Source organism: Talpa occidentalis, unplaced genomic scaffold (genome assembly GCF_014898055.3).
Source record: "Talpa occidentalis isolate TD23 unplaced genomic scaffold, MPIMG_talOcc4v2.1 talOcc4.11, whole genome shotgun sequence".
Taxonomy (NCBI): Eukaryota; Metazoa; Chordata; class Mammalia; order Eulipotyphla; family Talpidae; genus Talpa; species Talpa occidentalis.
The window spans coordinates 12655938-12679102 of record NW_023601104.1 but is presented as its reverse complement, the minus strand read 5'-3'; the positions used below and the strand labels follow the sequence as shown (position 1 = coordinate 12679102).

At 41.5% G+C, this 23165-nt stretch overlaps 2 protein-coding genes and 1 non-coding gene across 9 annotated transcripts in view; 2 read left to right on the top strand and 1 right to left on the bottom strand.

The window, feature by feature from the left end:
- Positions 1-114: 114 nt before the first annotated feature.
- ZSCAN29 (zinc finger and SCAN domain containing 29) lies at positions 115-12472 on the top strand. Of its 3 annotated transcripts, none has more exons than XM_037502339.2 (6): positions 115-290; positions 1028-1447; positions 1923-2127; positions 3961-4656; positions 6691-7152; positions 9257-12472. In XM_037502339.2, the coding sequence occupies exons 2-6, from the start codon at positions 1130-1132 to the stop codon at positions 10120-10122; spliced, it is 2547 nt and encodes an 848-aa protein (XP_037358236.1). In that variant the 5' UTR covers positions 115-290; positions 1028-1129; the 3' UTR covers positions 10123-12472. The 3 variants fall into 3 exon arrangements, with proteins under 3 accessions (XP_037358236.1, XP_037358235.1, XP_037358237.1); XM_037502338.2 differs by lacking the exon at positions 115-290 and adding an exon at positions 320-723; XM_037502340.2 differs by lacking the exons at positions 115-290; positions 6691-7152 and having other exon boundaries at positions 320-1447.
- Positions 8740-23165, bottom strand: part of ADAL (adenosine deaminase like) — a 32406-nt gene continuing 17980 nt past the window's right edge. For 4 of the 5 annotated variants that reach the window (XM_037502332.2, XM_037502334.2, XM_037502335.2 and 1 more), the window contains 5 exons: positions 22461-22587; positions 20589-20669; positions 18301-18439; positions 16320-16420; positions 14048-15807 (listed from right to left, as the gene is read on the bottom strand). In XM_037502332.2, the coding sequence (XP_037358229.1) occupies positions 15613-15807; positions 16320-16420; positions 18301-18439; positions 20589-20669; positions 22461-22587 (643 nt within the window). In that variant the 3' untranslated portion in view covers positions 14048-15612. Of the gene's footprint in view, positions 12580-14047; positions 15808-16319; positions 16421-18300; positions 18440-20588; positions 20670-22460; positions 22588-23165 lie in introns of those variants that run through there. The other variant, XM_037502333.2, reaches the window with a different exon arrangement.
- Positions 14257-14360, top strand: LOC119239669 (small nucleolar RNA U13). Its single transcript, XR_005123946.1, has one exon. It is a non-coding gene; the product is annotated as a small nucleolar RNA U13 (small nucleolar RNA).

Genomic DNA, 23165 nt, shown 5'->3' with positions numbered 1-23165 from the left:
GGTGCCCAAGTCGCACGCTCGGACTTCCGGTTTGGGAGCGGGCCTGGGAGTCTGGGGATCCCGGGCCGGGGCCGGACCCCGAGTGGGTGAGGCTGGCCCGGGGCAGAGGTGCGAGTGGCCGAGGGACAGGCCTAGAGGGCGACACCCCAAGGGTTGGGCAGGAGGGCGCCCTCTGGGCCCCTTAGCCCAGCCGGAGGCCTGTGGACGGGCTGCAGGGCGGCTCGGAGAGTGACCTGGCCGGAGGGAGCGAAGACAAAGAGGCCGGAACTCCGCGCCCGCCGCCGCCGGCGGTGAGCTCCCGCCCGCGCAGCCGCCCCGCTCGGCGCTCCGGGGCCGCCTCCGCGCGGCCTCGGGGGTCTCTGCACTGCCGCCCCCTGGGACTCCCTCGCCACCCGCTCCGTGTGATGCTCCCCAAGCCCACCTGGCCTCGTTTCTGGAGCCAAAACCCACTTGTCCCCATGCCAGAGCTGTCCCTTCATGGTTCCCGAGGATTTGCCGAGCGGCTGCTTCTGTTGTGCGGGAAACAAAGACCCAAGATCCAGTGCTTGCTTTTTGCTTGGGGAGGGACTGGGTAGTTGTGGAGTCCGAGGGGGCGGGCGGACCTAGAGGGCCTCGGAAAGGACCGCGGCGGGACGGAGGGAGATCAGCTGCGACCCGCTGGACAGAGGCGTGTGTGGCCTCCCGCAGGATGGTGACTTGCCTGTAGATACTCGCCAGCCCCAGGTCTCTCGTGGTTCGAAGTCTTCATGCAACATCGGGCAGCAGAGCTATATGGGTTCAGATTTGTGGGAGGTGGAAAAGCAGCAGACAGTACTTTATATTCGCTGCTGCCCCCGGGGCCAGTAGTGGAAGTCGCCCAGAAATGCAGCTTTTGAAAGGTCTCCTTCGTGCTCAGGAGTGGTTTGCTGTTCTGAAGTTGGTACTACCTCGGATGGCCACTTGGAGCACTTGGGAAGGCAGGCCGGCTCGGGCAAGACTAAATGTATAAGCATAGCCCTTCTGATAGTGCCATCTCTCTCTACCCTAGGAGGAAACTTCTTACAGAGACTCATCTGCAAGGACACGGGAAGCTAGGTGTAAACTCTGGAACCCAGACCCTTAAGTGGAGGGGAGCGGCCTTCTACTGTGGATGATGGCCAAACCCACCCTGAAAGGGAATGGCGCTAATTCCGAGACCTTCCGACAGCGCTTCAGGAGATTTCATTACCAAGAGGGAGCTGGACCCCGAGAGGCCTTCAGCCAACTGTGGGAACTTTGCTGTCGGTGGTTAAGGCCCGAAGTGCGCACCAAGGAGCAGATTGTAGAAGTGTTGGTGCTAGAGCAGTTCCTGACCATCTTACCTTGCGAGATCAAGAACTGGGTACAGGAGCAATGTCCAGAAAGTGGAGAGGAGGCAGTGGCTCTGGTGGAAGATTTAGAAAGAGAACCTGGAAGACCTGAACGTTCGGTGAGAAGGGAGAGGGGATTCAGAAGTGTGTGACCGGGAAGGGGCAAGGACAAAGGGCCAAATTAAGGTATAGACAGGATTATAGAGGGGCACAGTCTCCCTTGGTGAAGCTTATATTTCTGCTGCTGGGACAGGTAACTTGTTCAGAGAGAGCTGGAGATGCCCCCTGAGTTTCCCTTTGCTACCCTGTCATAACGAGTTTTTGATAGTTGCGTATTTTAACTTAATAGGGAAGGAAGTGGGATTATTTTTCACCTTGTATTGGGTTTACTATTTTGATCTTTTCCTTTTGCAGTTCCAGCTGCTCTAAACTAACAGTAATGGAATAAGAGAGACACTTATTTGTAATAATCCCTTCCCTCCCCCAACCCTAGCCATGTCCCAGAAGGATGTTCTCTCGGGGTATTAAATAATCTCCTCTGGGAATGCCCCTCATTACGACCTTGCAGTGACCATTAATGGGGGTTGTTTCTAGGTTACAGTCTCTGTGAAGGGGCAGGAAGTGCGCTTGGAGAAGATGACACCCCTGAAATCATCACGAGAGTTATTAAGTGTTCGGCAGGAGTCAGTGGAACCCCAGCGCAGGGTTCCACCCAAGAAAGAGAGGGCAAGAAGCCCAGACCTGGGACCACAGGAGCAGATGAACCCAAAGGAGAAGCTCAGACCTTTTCAAAGGAGCGGTGAGGAGTAGATTCCTATGGGAAGATAGGATGCCATTCTCAGTTGGGAAGTAGGGTTGGGAATAGTGAGTGGGAAGGGATTTTAGGAGTGAGTGGAACTTGTAGACTGGTTGTTGGGGACCTCTTGAAGGCATGTAGTTTACTGTTTTGATTTAAGTCTACCAGAGGATGGCTCCCTAGCTTTTATCAGACCTTGGAACTATTTTATTTCTTCTCGGTAATGATAGTACGTCTCTATACTTTCTAGATAAAAATTCTTCTCTACACTTGAGGGTAAAATTGAACTGTTTCTTTAAGCTTTTTCCCAGAAGCTCCCTTCTTCAGACCCAAGTTTTTGTTAGTTTCCCTTGGAACCTTTAAGAGCTCTAAGTATCGTGTTATTTTATTCCAGTGAGGGTCTAGTAAGTAGAGGCAGAGTAAGAATTTTACTTCAGAATTTCACTACATCTTCTGCCAGTATAGCTCCACTATTTGATGATTATTGTTCATCTGGTAGCTCCCAGGACTCTAAGATTTCCCCATTGTCTTTGTGCCTGGTGCTTATTCTCGTACTTGATTTTGTAGAACTTGTTTTTCTTCTTTGTACTCTGTTGAAGTCCATTTTGTATGTTTTTTTCTTGGATCATTACTTTGTGTGTGTATGTGTGTGATCAGAACTTCTAAGATCTACTCTTAGCAGTTTCCATATATGTAATACAGTATTATTAGCTATAGTCACTATGCAGTATTACCTCCCTATTACTTAGTTATTATGTAATAGAAAGTTTGTATCTTTTGATTCCCTTCTCAGCCATTTTGGTAATGGCCTCTATTTAGTCTTCCAGATGCCATCCCTTTAACACACATACTTAAGGAAGTATTGTTTTTGAGCACCTACCTTGTGTACATACCCTGCAGAAGACTATTCTGTAATAAGTTGCCTGTCCTTGAAGAGATCACAAAGTGAGACTGTAATAGCAAATTATAAATATGTGCTAAACTGACCTGTATTTAAACAGTGTCAAACAATGACTTGTTAAAACTCAATTGTGTGAGTACAGTAGGGTTTTGTCAGAATGGGAGATGAAGAAGGGTTATAGGGAAGGTTACCTGGGAGAAATGAAAAATATAGCTTCTTGAAGGATGGGTTAAATTTGGATGGGAGAGAGAGAGTTAAAGGAAAGTCAGAGGTCAGAGAGTGGTAAATAAAGGTGTGCTGTGTTCTGGAGAGTCTAACATGAAAGGACAGTGCCTGGTAAGCACTCACATGAAGCATCAGCAATACAGAATGTGTGCTGAGGATGTGAGCCTGGAGTTAGGGAGGATAGTGACTGCTGCAGTTACCTGGATGTGAGAGGATAAGGAATCTGGATTTGCATGTTGGCAGTAGGAATGGAGTTGGACACAATAAGGGGAAAAACTTTAGAACTTGCTGTGTAAAGAAATCCAATGAGCTGAAGACAATCCCACTCCTCACACCCCAAAATCACTCTTGAGTTTAATTCTCTAACCCTAGGTGGAGAACACAGGAGACAGGAAGTGACTATTCCCAGCAGTGCCGGGATCTGCCTATAATTGGTCAGGACGACTAGGGAACAACTTGGAACAGAAGCATCTGCTCTGACCACATAATAGAACCCTTTCCTCTCTTGCCACCCTACTCTAGAAAAGAAAATACTTGTTTTCTTGAGGTTTCACGTAATTCTCTCTTCCTTCCATCCATTGAACTTTCTGAAAACATGTAGAAAGTTTCTTTATAAGCCTCTTGGATAAAAAAGAAGGTAGGTCTGAACGCAAAGATATTTTGTGATCAGTCCAAACTATGATGTCCTTTGTTTGCTTTCCTGCAAGCAGGATTTCCATATCCTAAATCCGGTGTGGTCTCCAGGTTGGAGCAAGGACAGCCATGGATTCCAGATCTGGGCTCCAAGGAGAAGGAACTCCCAAGCAGCAGTCACATAGGAGATAAACGAATGCATGGTGATCTATTATCTAGGAGAGAGAGAAGAAGCTGGGTGGAACAGGAGCAATGGGGCTTTGAGGATGAGAAGGTGGCAGGTGTGCACTGGGGCTATGAAGAGACTAGAACTCTCCTTGCAATTCTCAGTCAGACTGAGTTTTATGAGGCGCTCCGAAACTGTCATAGAAACAGCCAAGTGTATGGGGCTGTGGCTGAGCGGCTCCGGGAATATGGCTTTCTCCGGACCCTGGAACAGTGTCGGACCAAGTTCAAAGGTCTCCAGAAGAGCTATCGAAAAGTCAAGAGTGGACACCCACCTGAGACCTGCCCCTTCTTTGAAGAGATGGAAGCTCTGATGAGTGCTCAGGTCATTGCCCTGCCCAGTAATGGCCTGGAAGAGGGAGCCTCTCACTCTGGCCTGGTGGGCAGAGATGCTGAGTCTGAGGAGCCAGGGCGAGGGGGCTGGGAGCATGAGGAGGGAACAGAAGAGGCTGTAGCTGAGGGGTCTGACAGTGATGAAATGGACCAGGAGGCCACCCCCCGAGACCCCGATAAATCAACTGCACCTGTCCTTTTCCGAAGCCCAAGTGGTAAGCAGCTTTTCTTCTAGGGGTTTTGGGATTACACTTGAGAAGTAATGATACTTGATGTGGAGTATGGCTTAATTTCACCTGCCTGCTTTGTTACTTGAAAAAAATTACACAGTGGGCCTTCCTGGTGGTGCAAGGGGTTAAGTCTCAGCACTATTAAGCTATCTGTGGCCACTGTAGCACCAGTTCCATCCCTGGCCAGGAAGCAACCTACATGGCGCAGCAGACCTCTCCTGTCTTGCCCGCTGCTCCCCTCAGCAGTGTATTTCAGGCAGTCTGCCTGTTCTGCTCCCCACTCTGTCTCTGGTGAATCCTCTAACCCCCGCACCTCTGCCCTACACCCCAGCTCTTGTATGCATAAATAAATCAATCTTTAAAAAAATAAACAGAAAATTTAGAAGTCCTCGAAAAGAATATCATTCCTGTTCTTTAACATTTTTTCTTGATTATAAAATCATGGCAGGTTCACTGAGAAACCTGACAGTGCATTATCTTTTACTCCCCCAAATCAAAGTCAGTTTACTATGTATTCCTTTTAATTTAGTATGGTGAAAGATGTTCCAAAGTTCGGAAAACAAGTCTCTTCTTTGATGTTCGCAACATACATTGGCATTTTAACTGAAAAGCCCTGCAGCCAGAAAGCTTAATACTCTGTTAAAACATATGCCTGTAGAACTGGTTTCTAAGTATCATTTATTACTGTTGACATAACCTACATAACCATTTTGTTATAGAAAGAACACCAGTCAGGAGGCTTTGATTCTAATTCGATGACCACTAACCAGCTGGGTGACCTTAGACAGTTATCTACCATTCCAAAGTGTTTCATCAGCTGTAAAACGGGGCATGGCAGCAGGACTCCATCTCTATACAACTGCAGTTTCACTGTCAACAGTGGTCATTTTTTATTGTATGTGTAATGGTTACTTTAGTTCTGTTCTAGTCTTCCTATCTTCTACTTTTTACTTTTTCTTTCTTGTTCATTCTTTTCCCTTTTTTGTCATTGGAATAACTATGTAAATTACAACATGGCACGTGTTCTAGCTGCTTTTTCATTATCTTTGTTCTTGTTTTTTCTTTTCCCCCTGCTTTCTGATTCTTTCCCCTTCTCCTTTACTCACAGTGAGGAAGATAATGGAGGCCAGCTGGCTCTCAACTGGGAGGAAAACTTCCCTCTAGCTTGGGTACCTTCAGGGAGCAGGTTCCCAGGTGTCTATAATCATTCTGATGAAATATCGCCCAAATGTGGTGAGAGGGGGCCAGGGAACTACACCACTAGCATGAATTCAGGCTAGGAGATGCTGTCTGAGGAAACTGGCTTCTGCCAGTCCTCTCCTAAGGATTAGGTGCATGACTGTCAGTTCTTTCTTGTACTCTCAGGCCTTGCTCTTTTGAGGTTGTGACAGGTGAAGAAGGACCATTATGGGGATAAGGCAGCTGTATGATTCTAAAAGAGGCTGTTCCTTGGGGTTTTGGGTCATTTTTTGGTAAACTTAGTTGATAAGGAAGTAGATCTATTGGAAAAAGAATGCTTAGAGAAGTTAGGGATAACTCGTAACTAAATAGCAATTAATTTTGGATCCCTTACCCTGACCAGTTATTTACTAAATTCTGGAATTTACAGAATTCCAGAAAAAAACTAGGAGGGTGGGGAAATTCTGTATACTTACTTGTCTCAGTGTATGTAATGATTATTTCAGTGATAAGGTAGAAAGGCCTTTTTTTTTTTTAAATATGGCTAAACATAATACAGAAAGGTATCAATAAAGTTGCTATAAGCTGTAGAGAAGCAAGACATTCTCTAATATTATATATATAGACTGATTATAATGCACAAATTTTGGTACCCCAGTTCTTGTATGCATAAATAAATCTTTAAAATATGCATAAATTTTGGAAACATGAAGGTATTTTTACTTTTTGATCTAGAAACACAAGCTTAGGTGATTTTCCATGATGCAGATGGTAGGACATAAGAATTGAGGCTCTAAAGCCCTGGATTAAGTGATATTGAAATTTCTCTTCTGGTGGCAGGTGTACACTGGGGCTATGAGGAGACCAAGACTTACCTTGCAATTCTTAGTGAGACTCAGTTTTATGAAGCCCTCCGGAACTGTCACCGCAACAGCCAGCTATATGGAGCAGTGGCTGAGCGGTTATGGGAATATGGCTTCCTTAGGACACCAGAGCAGTGTCGGACCAAGTTTAAAAGCCTACAGACTAGTTATCGGAAAGTCAAGAATGGCCAAGCACCAGAAACCTGTCCCTTCTTTGAAGAGATGGATGCTTTGGTGAGTGCCCGGGCAGCTGCCCCGCCAAATGATGGTCAGCAAGAGAAAGTTTCTTGCCCCATTCAAACCAGTGAGGCTGAAGCTGAGATGCAAGCAGAGGAGGCAGAGGAAGCCACAGAAGAGTCTGATGATGAAGAAGAGGATACTGAGGTACCCCCAGGGACTGTCATGACCCGGGCTCCAGTCTTATTCCAGAGCCCCCGTGGTAAGATCCTTTTACTCTTAAAGTCTAAATAGCAAGGGAGACACAGTGGAATATATGAGAAAAACCAACAGATTGAAACCCAGGAGAACAGGCCTTTATACCAGCTCTCATGTGTTCTTACTTTGACTACCTTACCTCTTCCTCATGTTTCCTGTCTTTCAAAGCAATGAGGTAACATAAATGATCCATGTGCTTTGCCTCTTCACACCATGACATCAATCTGAGATGGCTGCAAACTTTGTAAATTTGCTAACTACACATGAGCTACTAGATTTCCAGGCATTTTCCTAGCAGAGATTCTAAAAGCTAACATTTCCCAAGTAGTGTGTTATATACTCATAGGATGAATTAGATTTCAAAGTTCATTTTATTTCAAAAGTTCATTTTATTTGTTTTTTCTTCCATTTTCAGCTTGTGCGCTTGTTTTACCCACATATATGAAAACCAGATAGTGTTTCACTTTAGACATACTTTCTTGCAAGTCTGAACTTTCTGAAGGAATTGACCCTTTGAACCTTAGCTGCTATTTAAGGGAAAAAAAAAAAATTTCACTATGGCTTCCTTCCTGTGAGAAGAATTCTAATTTTGGAGTCATACATGTATGTGAACCGAGCTTTGCTGTTTATTAGCAGAATGACTTAGAGTAAGTCATTTAACCTTATAAATTTGCTTATATAGTAAGACCTACCTCACAAGGTTGATGTAAGTGATATACCATAGTGAAGCAGCTAACACAACGCCTGGGCACATAGTAAGTATTCAATAAATAAGTCTTCTTTTCTAAAATTTCTTTAAATAGGCATTCTTCAAGGGTGTTCTTAAATATTAATATTTTCCAGTGGAAAATGGCTTCTGGGTTTCAGCAAATGCTAAATACATATTGAAAGCTCACAATATATATTCGCCTATTTAAGGTTCTGTTTTATGGGCTATCATAAGACTGGGCTCTGGGTAGAAATACTATTTTAGGGAGTACATAAATAGGCCGATATGCTTGCATTCTTTTGTATTCATAGTCTAGGGGTCTGGGATCCAGAGTTTATCTGAAACATCTAGAAATTCCGCAAATTCAAAATGAAAATTTACAAGCATCTGCACATTCTCATAGTCTAGACCCAGGGGAACCCAGCATTTGGTTCTTAGAAGAGTGTTAAAAGCTTAGGTTGGGCATAGAGTATGCTTTTGGAACATTTAGTGATTATTTTTCCTTAAGCAAAGAGAAAATTTGAGAAACTTTCTAGCAAAGTTTATCTCTCAGAATGCCTTTTGTACTTTGAAACACTCATATTTTTATTCTCAGTATTTATTGTTATTTGTTTTTTTTTTTTTTAATTTTCTAGAGGCATGTCTTATTTATTTATCTATTTGTTTGGTTTATACATGCACTGGGTACAGTCAGAAGCCGGGAGGGTGAGAGAATTCACCAGAGCCAGAGTGGGGAGCAGAACAGGTAGAAGGACCGAAGTACACTGCTGAGGGGAGCAGCGGGCGGCAGGAGAGGTCTGCGCGCCATGTGGGACCCTCCTCCAGTGGCCGGGGAGCAGCCGGGGATCGAACCTGCGCCGCAGAGGCCGCGGGCAGCTTCGCAACCCAGCGCTCAACCGCTGCGCCACCTGGGAGGCCCTATTTATTGTTATTTGAAGAGGAGGCTCATATTGTTCTTTTTGGCTATAGAAAATTCCCCAAAGGTTTTTCTGAGTATTCTCTTCTAATCCACTTAGTTATTAGTAAAGAACATAAACTAAAATACCATGACAGGCCCAAAGTGAGGCAGAAATACAGCATTGTAGAGTGCTTTTCCTGTACAAACATGGTGATGGTTTTATCTTAAATCCAGTTTTTCACTATATTGAGAGGATTTTCTGAATATCATGGGCATCCAGTAAAAGTTAACAGACTATATTAATTAGCCCCTATGTAGATGAGGAGCATGTGATATGCTACCAAGTAGAGAAGTATAACACTGGAATTTTAATAGATGGTAGTTATTTGGGATCTAGAGCTCCTTACTTTTTATTTTTAATCATCTAATGTGGTAATTGTTTTACCCTGGTACATATAATTGAGGAAATGGATAACTTTTAAAATTTTATTTTCATATCAGGTTTTGAGGCTGGATTTGAGAATGAAAAGAATCTAAAACGGGATATTTCTGAAGAAGTACAGCTGCATAGGACATTACTTGCAAGGTCTGAAAGGAAAATTCCCCGCCATTTTAATCAGGGTAAAGGCAGTGAGAGTGAATGTAGATCAGGAAGACAGTGGGAAAAGACCCCAGGAGAAAGAAGAGGAAAACCAACACTCCCAGAGAGGAGTTTAGGTAAAGTTCTAAATCATCAGAGACCCTATTTAGGAGAGAGACCCTATAAATATCTCAGATACGGCAAAAGCTTTGGTCCAAACTCCCACCTCATGCATCAGATATCCCATCAAGTGGAAAATCCATATAAATGTGCTGACTGTGGGAAAAGCTTCAGTCGGAGTGCACGTCTCATTAGACATCGGAGAATACACACTGGAGAGAAACCTTATAAGTGTCTTGACTGTGGAAAAAGTTTCCGTGACAGCTCAAATTTCATTACCCACAGGAGGATCCATACAGGAGAGAAACCTTATCAGTGTGGTGAGTGTGGAAAACGCTTCAATCAGAGCTCAAGTCTTATAATTCACCAGAGAACCCACACAGGAGAAAAGCCCTATCAGTGTGAAGAGTGTGGAAAAAGCTTCAATAACAGTTCTCATTTTAGTGCACATCGGAGGATACACACAGGAGAGAGACCCCATGTGTGTCCTGACTGTGGAAAGAGTTTCAGTAAGAGTTCTGACTTACGTGCACATCACAGAACCCACACAGGAGAGAAACCTTATAGGTGTCATGACTGTGGCAAGTGCTTCAGTAAAAGTTCTGTTCTTAATAAGCACCGAGAAATCCATACACGAGAGAAGCTTCTGTCACAGTCGGCACCTTAATAAGCCCCTGAGGCTCTAAAAGAAAGAGCCTCAATAAATGTGTTGTTTGGAAAGTCTTCCAATAGTGAGATCCAGCTCCTATTCTATGTTCGATTAGCTTAGGAAATACTCTTTAGGGTTTACCTCACTGGCTGTGCCTGTTTCTCCTGGATCTCCCATGGCAGTCATTTTAAGAATGAAGGGATGATTTCAGTCCCTCTCCTTGCCGGCATATGAATTGACAAATAACACTTTTTCCTCTCAGCACCTATGTTGATCCCTTAATCCAGGAGAGAGGACAGAGTAGTAGATTCAATGAGTTTAATGTAATAGCCTTCCTTACTTATCCTGTTACTCAATTACATTTTGACTTGAAAACCCCATCACAGCAGCATTTCAGGGAGAAGTGAGACTTTTCTCACTGAGTGGGCTTAGCTCTTTATATAATACGGAAATACAAAAAAGAATGACTCTTCCTGTTCATTTAAGCCTCTACTCAGAATAACATTTGTCAAATACTCTCTTCATGTACTATAGGAGAGTTTATGTTGATCTTGGTTCTGACCTATGAATTATCTTGTCAAGAACCTAGGTGTTCTATGTAGGGAAACAATGTATACCTTATATACATACTGAGGTGTAAACCCTGGATTTCTTTATTTTTTTCCAAGCCCTAAAAGATTGGGAATAGAGCAATAGTACATTTATAGCATTTAGTTTTGATTTTTTTCCCCATCCCATCTGAAGTTTATCTGTCCCTTGTGATCTAGAAGCCTAGAGAATAAGCTAGCTGGACTTGGTGATAGGGAAAGCAGTTAAAGCTGCTAGTAGGGAATCCACACACTCCAAACACCTGGTCTATTATGATGCACCCCATAGGCACTCAGTAATAACCCACAATGAGCAGAAGCCACTTTCATATTCCCATTGATTGGGAAAACAACACTTTGTGCCAACAACTCTTTACCCTAAAGACAAGGACAGATTATCTAGTCGGTAGAACTGCCAGTACTCACAAATGTACATGCACATATTCAACTATAAAATCTATTTTACAAGCTACCCTTCAAACACAAATTTAATTCTGAACTTTATAATCAGATAGTACTTAATTATTGTCTTTATATTCACATGAGTATGATAAGTCCTGTAGAGCACAAGTTAAAAAAACCTCATTCTTGTCCTTAACAATCTCAAATGGAAGAAACTGACATGGACAAACAGTAGGTGCTCATGTATAGTCACAACAGTTTCAGAGAAATCTACAAAGCTAGGTAGTAACACTGCATAAATGTTAAGGTATAATGCCATAGAGTTTAATGTAAGAAAAATCTGGGAGTTATTTTCTTCTCTTGATTTAGGAAGGGTTCATGTAGCAGGAAGTGTTTAGCAGGCTGTTACTGGGTAACGGGGCATAAGCTTTCCAAAACTGAATGCAGAATGGGTGAGAAATGAAAAAAATTGTGGCGCAAGGTGTTTTGTGTAGATGGAGAAGAGGGCAAAGGATGGACTGGAAGGAAGGTAAGACAAAGCTTGCAGCATCATAAAACTGAAAGAATAGTGTGATATGGGCTGTGCAGAAGGGAGTGAGAAAAATTACCTTAGCTGAAACATGGAGTGCCGGGGCAGATCAGGAGGTTGTGCTCCCATCATATACAGTAAATTGACATTGTGCTATACTTGATAAAGAAACATCTGGCTGGCACTTAGGAAGACGAATGAGCAGTTTTAGGGGACTAACTCCTATGAGAGCCAAAGGTCAGAAACTAGTATCTTGTAAAGGTACTTTGACGGCAGGTCAGAGGAAAGGTGAACCGTGAGCAGAAAGCCAAGTCCTGGGATATGTGGCTGTTCATATTCTTATTTAGAATTGTGTGACTGGCATGAGACCTGGGAGAGAAGTGGGAAGATAGAATATTCTATAATTCATAGCATACTGTGTTAAATAAAATATTACGGTTGTGGTGTTGAGGGATCCTACCTAGTACAAAGAATCTCCTTACATGTAGTAGGAATTAAGGGGGAAATGGTATTTCAATTATATTGACTAAGCAGACAGAATAAGAAATACCAGTCTAAAGCAATGTCTCAGAATCTGAGATGGTTTAGGAAGTGTGCTATAATTTAAAAAAAAAAAATAGATGACTATCTTCAGTATATCTATGTAGTCTTGGAGAAAGCATTGGTTAGGTTATCAACACCATGCATACTGATTTCCAGATGTCTTGTGTATAAGTCAACCTGCTTCCATTTCCCTTTCTGTAAAGCAGATTTATGTTTACACCTTAATCTGCCTCTCAGGGATACCATTTAATAAAAATTATGTCTATAAAGAGTCCATTGTTTCTAGTTTTTTTTTTAATATGTATGTGCAAATTATGATTAAGGTGCCACTGGTAGGGAAAGAAAAATCTTTACCTGCTTTTCTTGGCTCCCTTTGTGGGTTAATAGATGTATGCTTGTTTCGATCTTTATTTTCTAGGCAGAAAGCAAATTGGAATGTGGTAAAAGAGAGAATGAAAATTCTTCCTTTATATCCATATCAATTTATAACAATCCATTAGGACCCATTATAACTGGACATGGAGAATGAGTCTTATTTTAAAAGAACCAGGGTCAAATCACTTAAGAAGAATTCAGTTTAAAAATATTTTGACATGGGCCTCCCCGGTGGCGCAGCAGTTGAGCACTGGGTTGCGAAGCTGCCCGCAGCCTCTGCAGCGCCGGTTAGATCCCCGGCTGCTCCCCGGCCACCAGAGGAGGGTCCCACATGGCGTGCAGACCTCTCCTGCCGCCCGCTGCTCCCCTCAGCAGTGTCTTCGGTCCTTCTGCCTGCTCTGCTCCCCACTCTGGCTCTGGTAAATTCTCTCACCCTCCCGTGCTTCTGATTGTACCCAGTGCTTGTATAAATAAATAAATAAACAAACAAACAAACAAACAAATAAATAAATCTTAAAAAAAAATATTTTGACACCTTTGCTAGAAGAACATTCACTTCCATTCTAGAGACTAAGATCTATATCCCTATGACTCATACTGTAAGTCACCAACCACCTGAATAATTTTTAGACCACACAAATTCTCATTGCTCAACGATGGCACTGAGAGTTTCTAAGTGAGGAGGCAACATTAAAGGGATAGGACCAAGTTCTACTGAGTTTAGTAGTCTTGATATGCAACTAATGTGTGCAAAATGAAGCTGCATTCCATGTCATTTGCACACCTTGCCTCTGGCCTCATTTGATATATAGGTAAGATACAAGCTATGTATGCACTTGGAAACAGAAAGCAAAAGTAGCAGCTGCAGTGGTGACCAGGTAAGTATAAGATGGTGATTTAAAGACAAAAGTGGGATGTGGGTTACCTGGTATTATTGGTAGAAGGAATCTAGGCTTAGTTTCAAAGGGCCTGTTCTTTGCTGTGAGTCTCTCCAACTACCTCCTTAGGTCTCATTTGTGACTTTATCTTGATACTTTTTTCTTTTAAAGATTTATTTTTATTTATACAAGCGCTGGGGTACGGGCTAGAGGCGTGGGAGGATGAGAGAATTCACCAGAGACAAAGTGGGGAGCAGAACAGGCAGAAGGACTGAAGGCACTGCTGAGGGGAGCAGTGGGCGAGACAGGAGCGGTCTGCTGAGTCATGTGGGAATCTCCCTGGCCAGTGGGGAATCGAACCTGCACTTCAGAGGCTGCGGATAGCTTCACAGTGCAGCGCTCAACCCTCCGTGCTACCGGAGAGGCCTGATACTTTTTTTTTTTTTTTAAAAGATTTATTTTATTCATGCATACAAGAACTGAGGTACAGGCCAGAGGTGTGGGGGGTGAGAGGATTCACTAGAGTGGGGAACAGAACAGGCAGACTGAAATACACTGCTGAGGGGAGCAGCGGGTGAGACAGGAGACGTCTGCTGCTCCATGTGGGTAGCTCCCTGGCTGGGATTGAACTCATGCTGCAGTGGCTGTGGGTAGCTTCATAGTGCTGTGTCTTAACCCCTTGAGCCACCAGGAAGGCCCCCTTTTCTCTATTATTTGACAGTGCTGTAGTTTTTCATAAATGCTCTCTACCAGCCAATTTATATATATTTTAAATTCTAGAACCTCAAATAGAAACATTTATGCCCTTACGCTGCCTCACTTAAGACTAGCTACTTAGATCCTTTTCCAGTTCATAAGCATGATGATTGGGTGTTCACACGGCTGTGTGAGATGTGCCTCCCTTAAACCTTGTTACGACGTCGGCACATTACCCTTCTGACGTGAGGGAAAAAAAAAAAAAGACTAGCTACTTAAGATTAAAATAACTTTTATACTATGAACAGAACATGATAAAGTTAACAAATTAAAATTACTCATCCCATTAGCTTTTATATACACATACACATATATATTAAACAAAAATGGATTATAAAATTGTTTATAACTACATTTTTCATTCACAATGAACACTTTCGTGGCACTAAAGTTTTAGTGCCTATAAAATACTGACATTTTATGGATAAACCATAATTTTTCACTATGCAATGTCTGTATGGTTGGATAGGTATAGAATATGCTATTCAAGGTTATAAACATATCCAAGGTGCCTTCCTGGTGGAGCAAAGGGTTAAGCACAGCACTATGAAGCTATCCTCAGCCTCTGCAGCAGTTCGATCCCCAGCTGGCCAGGGAGCTACCCACATGGCACAGCAGACCTCTCCTGTCTCTCCCGCTGCTCCCCTCAGCAGTGTATTTCAGTTAGTTTGCCTGTCCTGTCCCCCATTCTGTCTCTGGTGAATCCTCTCACCTTCCCACACCTCTGGCCTGTACCCCAGTTCTTATATGCATAAATAAATAAATCTTTTTTTAAAAAAGATTCAAACATGTCTAAGAACCTCAGAAACCTAAGGGCTTCCTTCTACCCTGTTCCATAAAAGACAAAGTTTATTAGACACCTTTAGTAATTAAAATTAAGGGTATCATCAGCTTTAACTTCCTGTAGTACTGGGGAAAAATACATTTAAGGAACAAAACTATTCAAGCATACCTTGATATCAAATTCATTTTTTAACAGTTTGGGGAATATTTACTTGAAGCAAGTATGAATAAGGGGAACACAACAAAACACAGAGATTTTTGTCACTAGAAGCTGGAAGGTATGAAGATCTTGGTGGCAATCTGTTTTGCCATCATTCCTCACTTTATTTGGGTTAGTAATTCTAAAACTTTTCTCAGTGAGAAAATGACTGGTTTTTCTCAATCAATGGGAGGGAACTGTTAAGTCTAAATCACTGGTGGAAGAAGAGTTTAGTCTGCAGCAACATTTCAGTCCCTTCTAGTAAGCACCATGGAGGTAATAAGCTATGCAACCCATCAGAGCCTGCTAATTAGTTCAACACATTTACTGGGCATCTGTCATGAGTAAGGAGCCCATGGTACCTGCCTACTAGGCTTCAAAGGGAGCGATGGACGTTTTATTAATAAAGTGGAGTATGGCAGGAAGATCTTGGTTGCAATACATACTTGAAAGAGATTAAAAATGTAACACTTTGGGCTTCAGATGATTCCACTTTTTCTTCAGCTCAGACCTGGTGCAGTCAGAAGCAAAAATGTAGTCGATGGATTCGTAAGACAGATTCCACACTTGTGACTGGGTCAAATGAAATGTTTCAGCTGCCAGCTGGTACTCTTGAGAAAGGTTTGTTGCAAAAACACCCTTATCATCCGTCTGCCAATATAAGTAAGAAAATTTCAAAATTAACAAGGAAATTATTTTTAAAAACAACTTTTTGTTTGGAATCTATTTTCCTATTTAGTTGCTTCTAAGTAGGGACCTATAAATATCTCCAATAATGTCTATAACTAAACAGACTTGTTTCTCCTTTAAAAAGCAAAACAGCAGAGCAGTAGCTCCTGAACCGTGGCTGCATATTAAAATTCCCTAAGAAGCTCTGAAAACACATCCATGCCCAGGACACTCCGTAGATGAAATAAAGCAGATTGTCAAGGGATGTATGCTGAGCAAGAATTTTTTTTTCTAATACCTCCAGGTACTGTCTAGAACCTTTTCCCACAAAGCCAAACCATAGTCACTCTGGCCCTTTGCTGTCTCTCATGTTCCAATTCTTTTCCACTCCTCTGGGACGTTACCTTCAGGTCTGCAAGGCAGTCAGCTATGTAATGAATATTTGACCTAATGCAACTCGGGGATGAAAAAGAAGCAAAATACTTCGCACTTACACAGATCACAGAAGGATGGCCAATGCTGTACCAGAATCCAAAATGATGCTGGTCATAAGACCAAACTGTCTGACTTTTGATGTTTGAGGTCAAACAGAGTTCTAGATGAGAGAAGGAAAAAAGTCTTTTATTAAAAGTAGGTAAGTGGGGGCCTCTCTGGTGGCACAGGAGTTAAAGTTTCAGCACTATCAAGCTACCGCCAGCCACTGAGGCCTGAGTTTGATCTCAGCCAGAGAGCTAATCCACATGGCGCAGCAGATCTCTCCTGTCTCACGGCTGTTCCCCTCAGCAGTGTATTTCAGTAGATCCGCCTGTTTGCTCCTCACTCTGTCTCTGGTGAATCCTCTCACGGCCCACACCTCTGGCCCACACCCCAGTTCTTCTATGTATAAATAAAAATAAATCTTTAAAAAAAGTAGATAAGTGAACTCCTGTAGTGTACACCAAGTGTACACATAAGAAATCTTTCCAGACTATGCTAATTTGCATTAGTTCATTATTTGACAAAAATGGACCTTTTCTTTGTGTGAAATGTTATAGTTCAATCAGTGTAGTTATACAGGAAATAGGAAATAAGTGCTACAACTTAATGGCAACTACTGTATCAGGCAAAGAATATACCCTTCAGGGCCATGTGTTTCTTACTTTACCAAAATGAAAAGGAAAGAGCAGTATTATAAACTAGTCACCACAAAAAAAGGCAGGGGAACAGAAGGAATTCTTAAAAAGTTACTTCCTGATCTTATGGTAGAGTCTAAAATAAAGATAGGAAAATGGCTTGAAAGTTATAGCATTGGAAAGTGCCAAGAGCAGAAATGAACTTTTTCCATGGCTTCAAAGGAAATTCCTTACTCAAACAACCACCCATTCACTGCCTATTGCAGATTAGGTCCACCCGAAGGATGATTTACACTATAAGCAAATTCTTGCTTTGAAACACCATGTCGGGCTCCCTGGCCAGAACACTTCATTGCTCACTTAGGTAGGGCAGCCTCAACACAAGGCCACTCAGTCCAAAGGAAGGCAAACCCAACCAGTTCCCACATTCTGCTTGGAGCAGAGCCAACAGCCACACCAAGTAAGGTCACTATGCAAATGTTTACTATTGTCTCCATTTCTATGGATGCTTAAAAATTCCCTTAGTAAAAAAGAAATCTCACCCATTATAAACTACTCAACACTCTTATAGTTAAAAAACACACAACACAATTATTTTTTTCAAAATGGTAAATCCATACATTCAGCAAATTGATCATTCAGTAAAAAAGTTTTCAGTCAACTGATTTTTTTCCTTTCAGAAAGTCGTTCCCTGACTATCCAATCAGAAGGGGGTAAAGTGGTTATCTCAATATAAGGCTGTTCAATTTTCTTCAAAGAATTTAATGTGGATATTTTCTTGTTTACTTATTTACTGTCTCTCTTAACCTATGCTAGAACGTAAGTTCATTGAGAAAGAAACCTTGTCTGTTTTATTTATTTACTGCTCTACTTCCAGCAATTTGAGCAGTGACTAGAACAAAGTAGGTATGTCATAAATACTTGATGTGAAATAAAAACAGCTTCAGTATACACAAGTATACAAATAAGTGCATAATGGCCAACAGACATAAAATATCTTGAAATTTTCCATAATTCTTAATTTTTAAATAAATGCTATATATTTTCATAACACAGGTTAATTTGGTCAAAGTCATTTCACCAGCTGGCCCTTATTTTTTTAATGTAATATTTTCTGAGTCTCAGGAAGGGGGTAATTTAACAGAGAATGAGACAACTATGGCTCTGCTCTCATGGAGCTTATATAGTAATGGAAGCTAAAACTATGTTACATAAGTGAGGTTAAATTATATTTATATTTTCAAAATGATATTTATATTTTTAGAACAGCACTTCTCTATAGACAGGTTGCAAGCTGGGGGTGGAAGAAGTTAGGAATGGAGGGTTGTCTGGAGGACCTGAAGTGCTGCTCAGCCTTCCTTACCCAGTGGTATCCGGTGTTGCCTCACAAAGTTGACCAGATCCAGGGATCCTCCCTTAGCAGAGTTCAGAAATGTCCCATGCCCGATTCTGTCAGGAAGAAGATCCAGGAGTACTTGCGTTTCTTTTGTTTGGTTTGGAATCTCAAAAAGAGGGGAGAGGAGATCAATAATCTCTTTCAGGGATTATATTCTCTCTCTCTCTTTCTCTCTTTATATATATATATATATATTTGCTTTTCTATAAAGCCAGATATCTTGTCCCTCAAGAAGTTAATGCAGACAGTCTGGAAAGCTAAAGTACTCACACCTCCCAGTTCTCTTCTTTGCCTTTTCCCATTCTTTTCACAACGTTCTCCAAGAATCACTTCAATGGTACAGACGCAATAATAATAACAATAAAAAATTATTAAAGACCTACTTTGTGCCTTTTCACATAAATTCCCCTTTAAGTCTTTCAGGAATCTTACAAAGTATTGAGATTAATAAATTAAAGCTCAGAAAAAATTAATTTTCAATATCAAAATTCCACAACACTCTATGTCTTAGTGTGTTCTATGTTGTACATGTCATCTATGTGTTCATATAAATTAGAAGGCCTGCAAGAATATAAACACAAAACTGTTAATAGTATTAACTCTGGGCAGCAGTACTGAAATTGGAAGGACCTTTCATTTTTCCCTTCTACATTGTAATTCTCTATACTTGGGTTTTCTTCAGATACATATACCTTTTGTAATTAAAAATATAAAGCATGAAAAAAATAGTTGTCCAAGGTCACAGAACTTGTAAATGGTATTGCTAAGGTCCCATCTGACTCTAAGGTCCAGACTCTCCATACAATGTGCTCATGTTTTTTGACAAGGCTAGTTAAAATCATATCACAACAGGGGCCTCCCCGGTGGCGCAGCGGTGGAGCACTGGGTTGCGAAGCTGCCCGCAGCCTCTGCAGCGCCAGTTCGATCCCCGGCCACCGGGCAAGAGTCCCACATGGTGCGCAGACCTCTCCTGCCGCCCGCTGCTACCCTCAGCAGTGTACTTCGGTCCTGCCTGTTCTACTCCCTGCTCTGGCTCTGGTGAATTCTCTCACCCTCCCGCGCTTCTGACTGTACCCAGTGTTTGTATAAATAAATAAATAAACCTTTAAAAAAATATATATCACAACCACCATGAAAATGTTTAGCTTTGCTATTTATCTCCTAGATAGTCTAAAAGACAAGTGAACATAACATGTCGAAATATTTTCTATTTAATGGCTCAAACAAGAAAAGCAACAGATGCAAAGGTTCTGATATTGTGTATGAAGACCAGAAGTAACTGGTCAGAGCAGCACAGGTCAGCTGTTCCATTATACTAAGCAATGGTTTCAATCAGGTATCAGGTCAGCTACAGGAGGACCTATGAATACAGATCTTTTTGATCAGTGTAGAAACATGGAATCTAGATTAAAGATTTTGCATTAAATTAATGACCCTCTGCTTGAACACATGAAAAATACCAGTACTGACAAGAAGCTCCAATTTTCCCCTTAATCATTAGATCATAATGGTCAACTTCTATATATCACCCTATTTAACACCCACAACAACCCCACTAGGTAAGTATACTAAGGACCATGTCCTGCGTTCAAGAAACAAATCCAAATCCATCATGTTATATTCATTCATGCTTAGCTTTTCTGTATGTCAAAAAAAAGAAAAAAAAAAAAAGAAAGAAAGAAAGAACAGAAACAAGTAGAAGCACTGCAGCAGAAAGTATATCCATATGAAGTGTGGATAAGAGTAGTAGAGTCCCTTGTTTGCTTCACGGGATGTGCTTAAGAAACTGTTCTCCATCCAGTCTGTACACTATCTGCCACTGTGCTTCCAAGGAGTTGGGGGCTGATGAGGGGCACCTGGTTTCCCTGGTGAATTTTATTAAAATGATGGTGAGCTACTTCCTTTTTTAGTGCACAGGATATATTGGATCCTCCCAGTAGGCAAGGAAATTCTTTTCTACAAGTGAAAAGAACTGGTACTTTTTGCAAGACAAGGTGGATGATGGAAATTCTTGCATGTTCTCTAGCAAGATGTCATTGCAAGTCATCAGCCACCCCCAGGAAGCATAAAAACAGAAATATAAGGGACTAAAGCAAGTTATATATTTATCATTATAATTTACATTTTAAAATATTTCTACTTTCCCCTTCTAAAAGCGCTCCTCCAAACCAGGTTTACTTTTAGACACTTACAAATGAGCCTATTTTTTCCATTATAATCTACTCTTTCCAGCCTAATTTTACAATGTTAGTTACCTCTGAAAGATGCAATGCCAACTTCAGACCTGCTTTTTTAGCTTCCAAAAGAGGTTCCAAGAAATCTTTTGCTTCTCCTGCCTTGAAAACAAGTTAAAATGAGGATTATGAGAATTCTGGGCAAACTGAGAAATCAGGTATGTCCCAATGAAAAAAAGAATAAAACAATGGCAAAAAAGGTAGACTGATTCATTCTCACATTTTGTTTATAAAATACCTACAATGTGCTGAACACTTTGGGGAATACAAAGCTGGTAAAGACACAGTCTTTACCCTCAAGAATCTTGTTGTGCTCTTTTATCCTGGCTTTCAACATGCTATGCAGACTGGAGAAGAGAGGGAAACTTTGGGGCCACATGAGCCACAGCCACATTGGTAAGAAGAGGAAACACCCCAGGATCTATGCCATCTATGATGGCACCTGGGGACAGAATTGACTTTGACAAATATCACCGGGTTACTCTGGGAAAGCTGGTAAGGGACATTACCCACTTGAAGAGGAACCAGAGCTTCTGCCCTGGTGTCAACCTTCATAGACTGTGGACCTTGGTCAGTGAGCAGACGCAGGTAAATACCCCCCCCAAATAAGACTGAAGCTGCTCCAGTCATTGGTATGGTATGTCTCGGCTACTGCCGAGTTCTAGGGAAGGGAAAGCTCCCCAAGCAGCCTGTGATGGTGAAGGCCAAATTCTTCAGTAGAAAAGCTAAGAGGGCCTCTCTGGTGGCCTAGGAGTTAAGTCTCAGCGCTATCACTGCTATGGCCTGAATTCAATCCCTGGCCAGAGAGCTAATCCACATATGGTACAGCAGACCTCTCCTGTCTCACCCGCTGCTCCCCTCAGCAATGTATTTCAGTAAATCCACCTATTCTGCTCCCAACTCTGTTTTTGATGAATCCTCTTATCCCCCATGCCCGACCCAGCCAGCACCTCTGGCCTATACCCAGTGCTACACAAAATTAAAAAAAAAAAAAAAAAGAAAAGAAAGAAAAAAAAAACTGAAGAAAATATTAAGGGTGTGTGTGGGGGGGGGTTGTGGAGGGAGGGACTGTGTCCTGTTGGCTTGAAGTCATAAGGAGGAAAGTTCATTAAGTGCTACAAGTGCTTTTCAAAAAAAAAAAAAATCATTTTGTTAATTATCTGTGAACCTTACCTGTAAATCGGCTAAGCTATATATATAGGAATTGCCAAGTTCTATTTCTACAAAGGAAACTAGTACTGAAAAAGAGAACTCACCTGATTTACTAAAGAAAGTTTCTATCAACGGCAATACACTTCAGGTCTAGACAAAGTCAGAAGAATAAATTTCAAAGGACTCTAACGCAATAGTTTTCAACCAGGCCATTACAATTAGAGGGTGCTACTGGCATCTAGTGGGAGAGGTAAAGGATACTGCTGAACGTTCTACCATGCACAGGACAATTCCCAAGATGAAGAACTGGACCAAAAAACAGTGCTATGGTTGAGACACCCTGCTTGAATCTGACATTCAAGAAGCTATAAGCTAGTCTTTTCAACTATGGTTGAATGAGATAATTAAGCCCAGCCATAACCAAGAATAAGCTTTAGATATCCATTGTATGAAATTAATTTGCTCTTATGTATGTAGAATAGTATTAGTTATGTGCCATCTTTAGAGGAATGGAGAAAATAAACATATTGTTATGAAAATATTTTTTCTTTTCTTTTTTAAGGAGGTTTAATTCTCTCACAGAACCCTGGCTGAGAACAAATGCTACAGACATTCTGGTCGTCCAGGAGAGACGATGTTATCATCCAGTCTCTTGATAATGGTGAATGCAACAAATTAAGCTTAATCCCTCAAGCTGTTTCTACCTTTTAGAAACAAAATGTATTAAGGAAAAAAACTTACAGTTGGGTTACCGCTGAGGTCAACACCAAGAACTATATCCTCAGTTGAAAGAAAAAACTCTTCAGCAAGTTTAACAGTCTCCTTGGCTACTGAAGGGCCACCTTTTCTGTCAATTGCTACCAAATACCTTTAATGTAAGAAAAACACAGTTGAAAATTATCTTACAGATGAAAAAGACAACACTGTGTGAGACCAGAGGGGCATGGCAGTCTCTATTGTACACATCTTACTAAAAGAAGAATAGCTTGACAAGATCGATGATGGATATTCATGCATCTTACTTTACCAGAGGGAATGAGATAAATTCCTAAAAAGCATCAATTATCTAGACGGTGTTCAAACTTTTAATTGTCACATGTTTTTGTTCTTGTATTTTTATTTTTACAGTTTGATTCAGGATCTAAATGTGTTGGTGAATGAAACTCGAGTCTCTTTTAATCTGTAGTCACTCCTTCCACCCCCTGCCTCTTTTCTTGCAAATCATTTGCTGATGAAACTAGGTTATTTGTCCTATAAAATTTATAAGAGTCTGGAATCCTTACACTGCTCACATGTCTTCTGTCTCTTATATTTTCTATAAATTGGTAACTATCTAGTTTAGAGGCTTAATCAGATTGATTCAATATTTTGGCAGGAGTACTTCATAGGTGGTGCTCTCATGAGGAGGCTTACATTCATTATTCCAATAGGGGTTACAAAATTGGT

What these genes read in the sequence shown, in the direction of transcription:
- ZSCAN29 (XM_037502339.2), top strand. Translation starts at nt 1,130, where the DNA reads ATGATGGCCAAACCCACCCTGAAAGGGAATGGCGCTAATTCCGAGACC. An exon ending in CAGACCTTTTCAAAGGAGCG is followed by an intron (nt 2,128 to 3,960) that starts GTGAGGAGTAGA and finishes TCCTGCAAGCAG; the next exon opens with GATTTCCATATCCTAAATCC. An exon ending in CCTTTTCCGAAGCCCAAGTG is followed by an intron (nt 4,657 to 6,690) that starts GTAAGCAGCTTT and finishes TTCTGGTGGCAG; the next exon opens with GTGTACACTGGGGCTATGAG.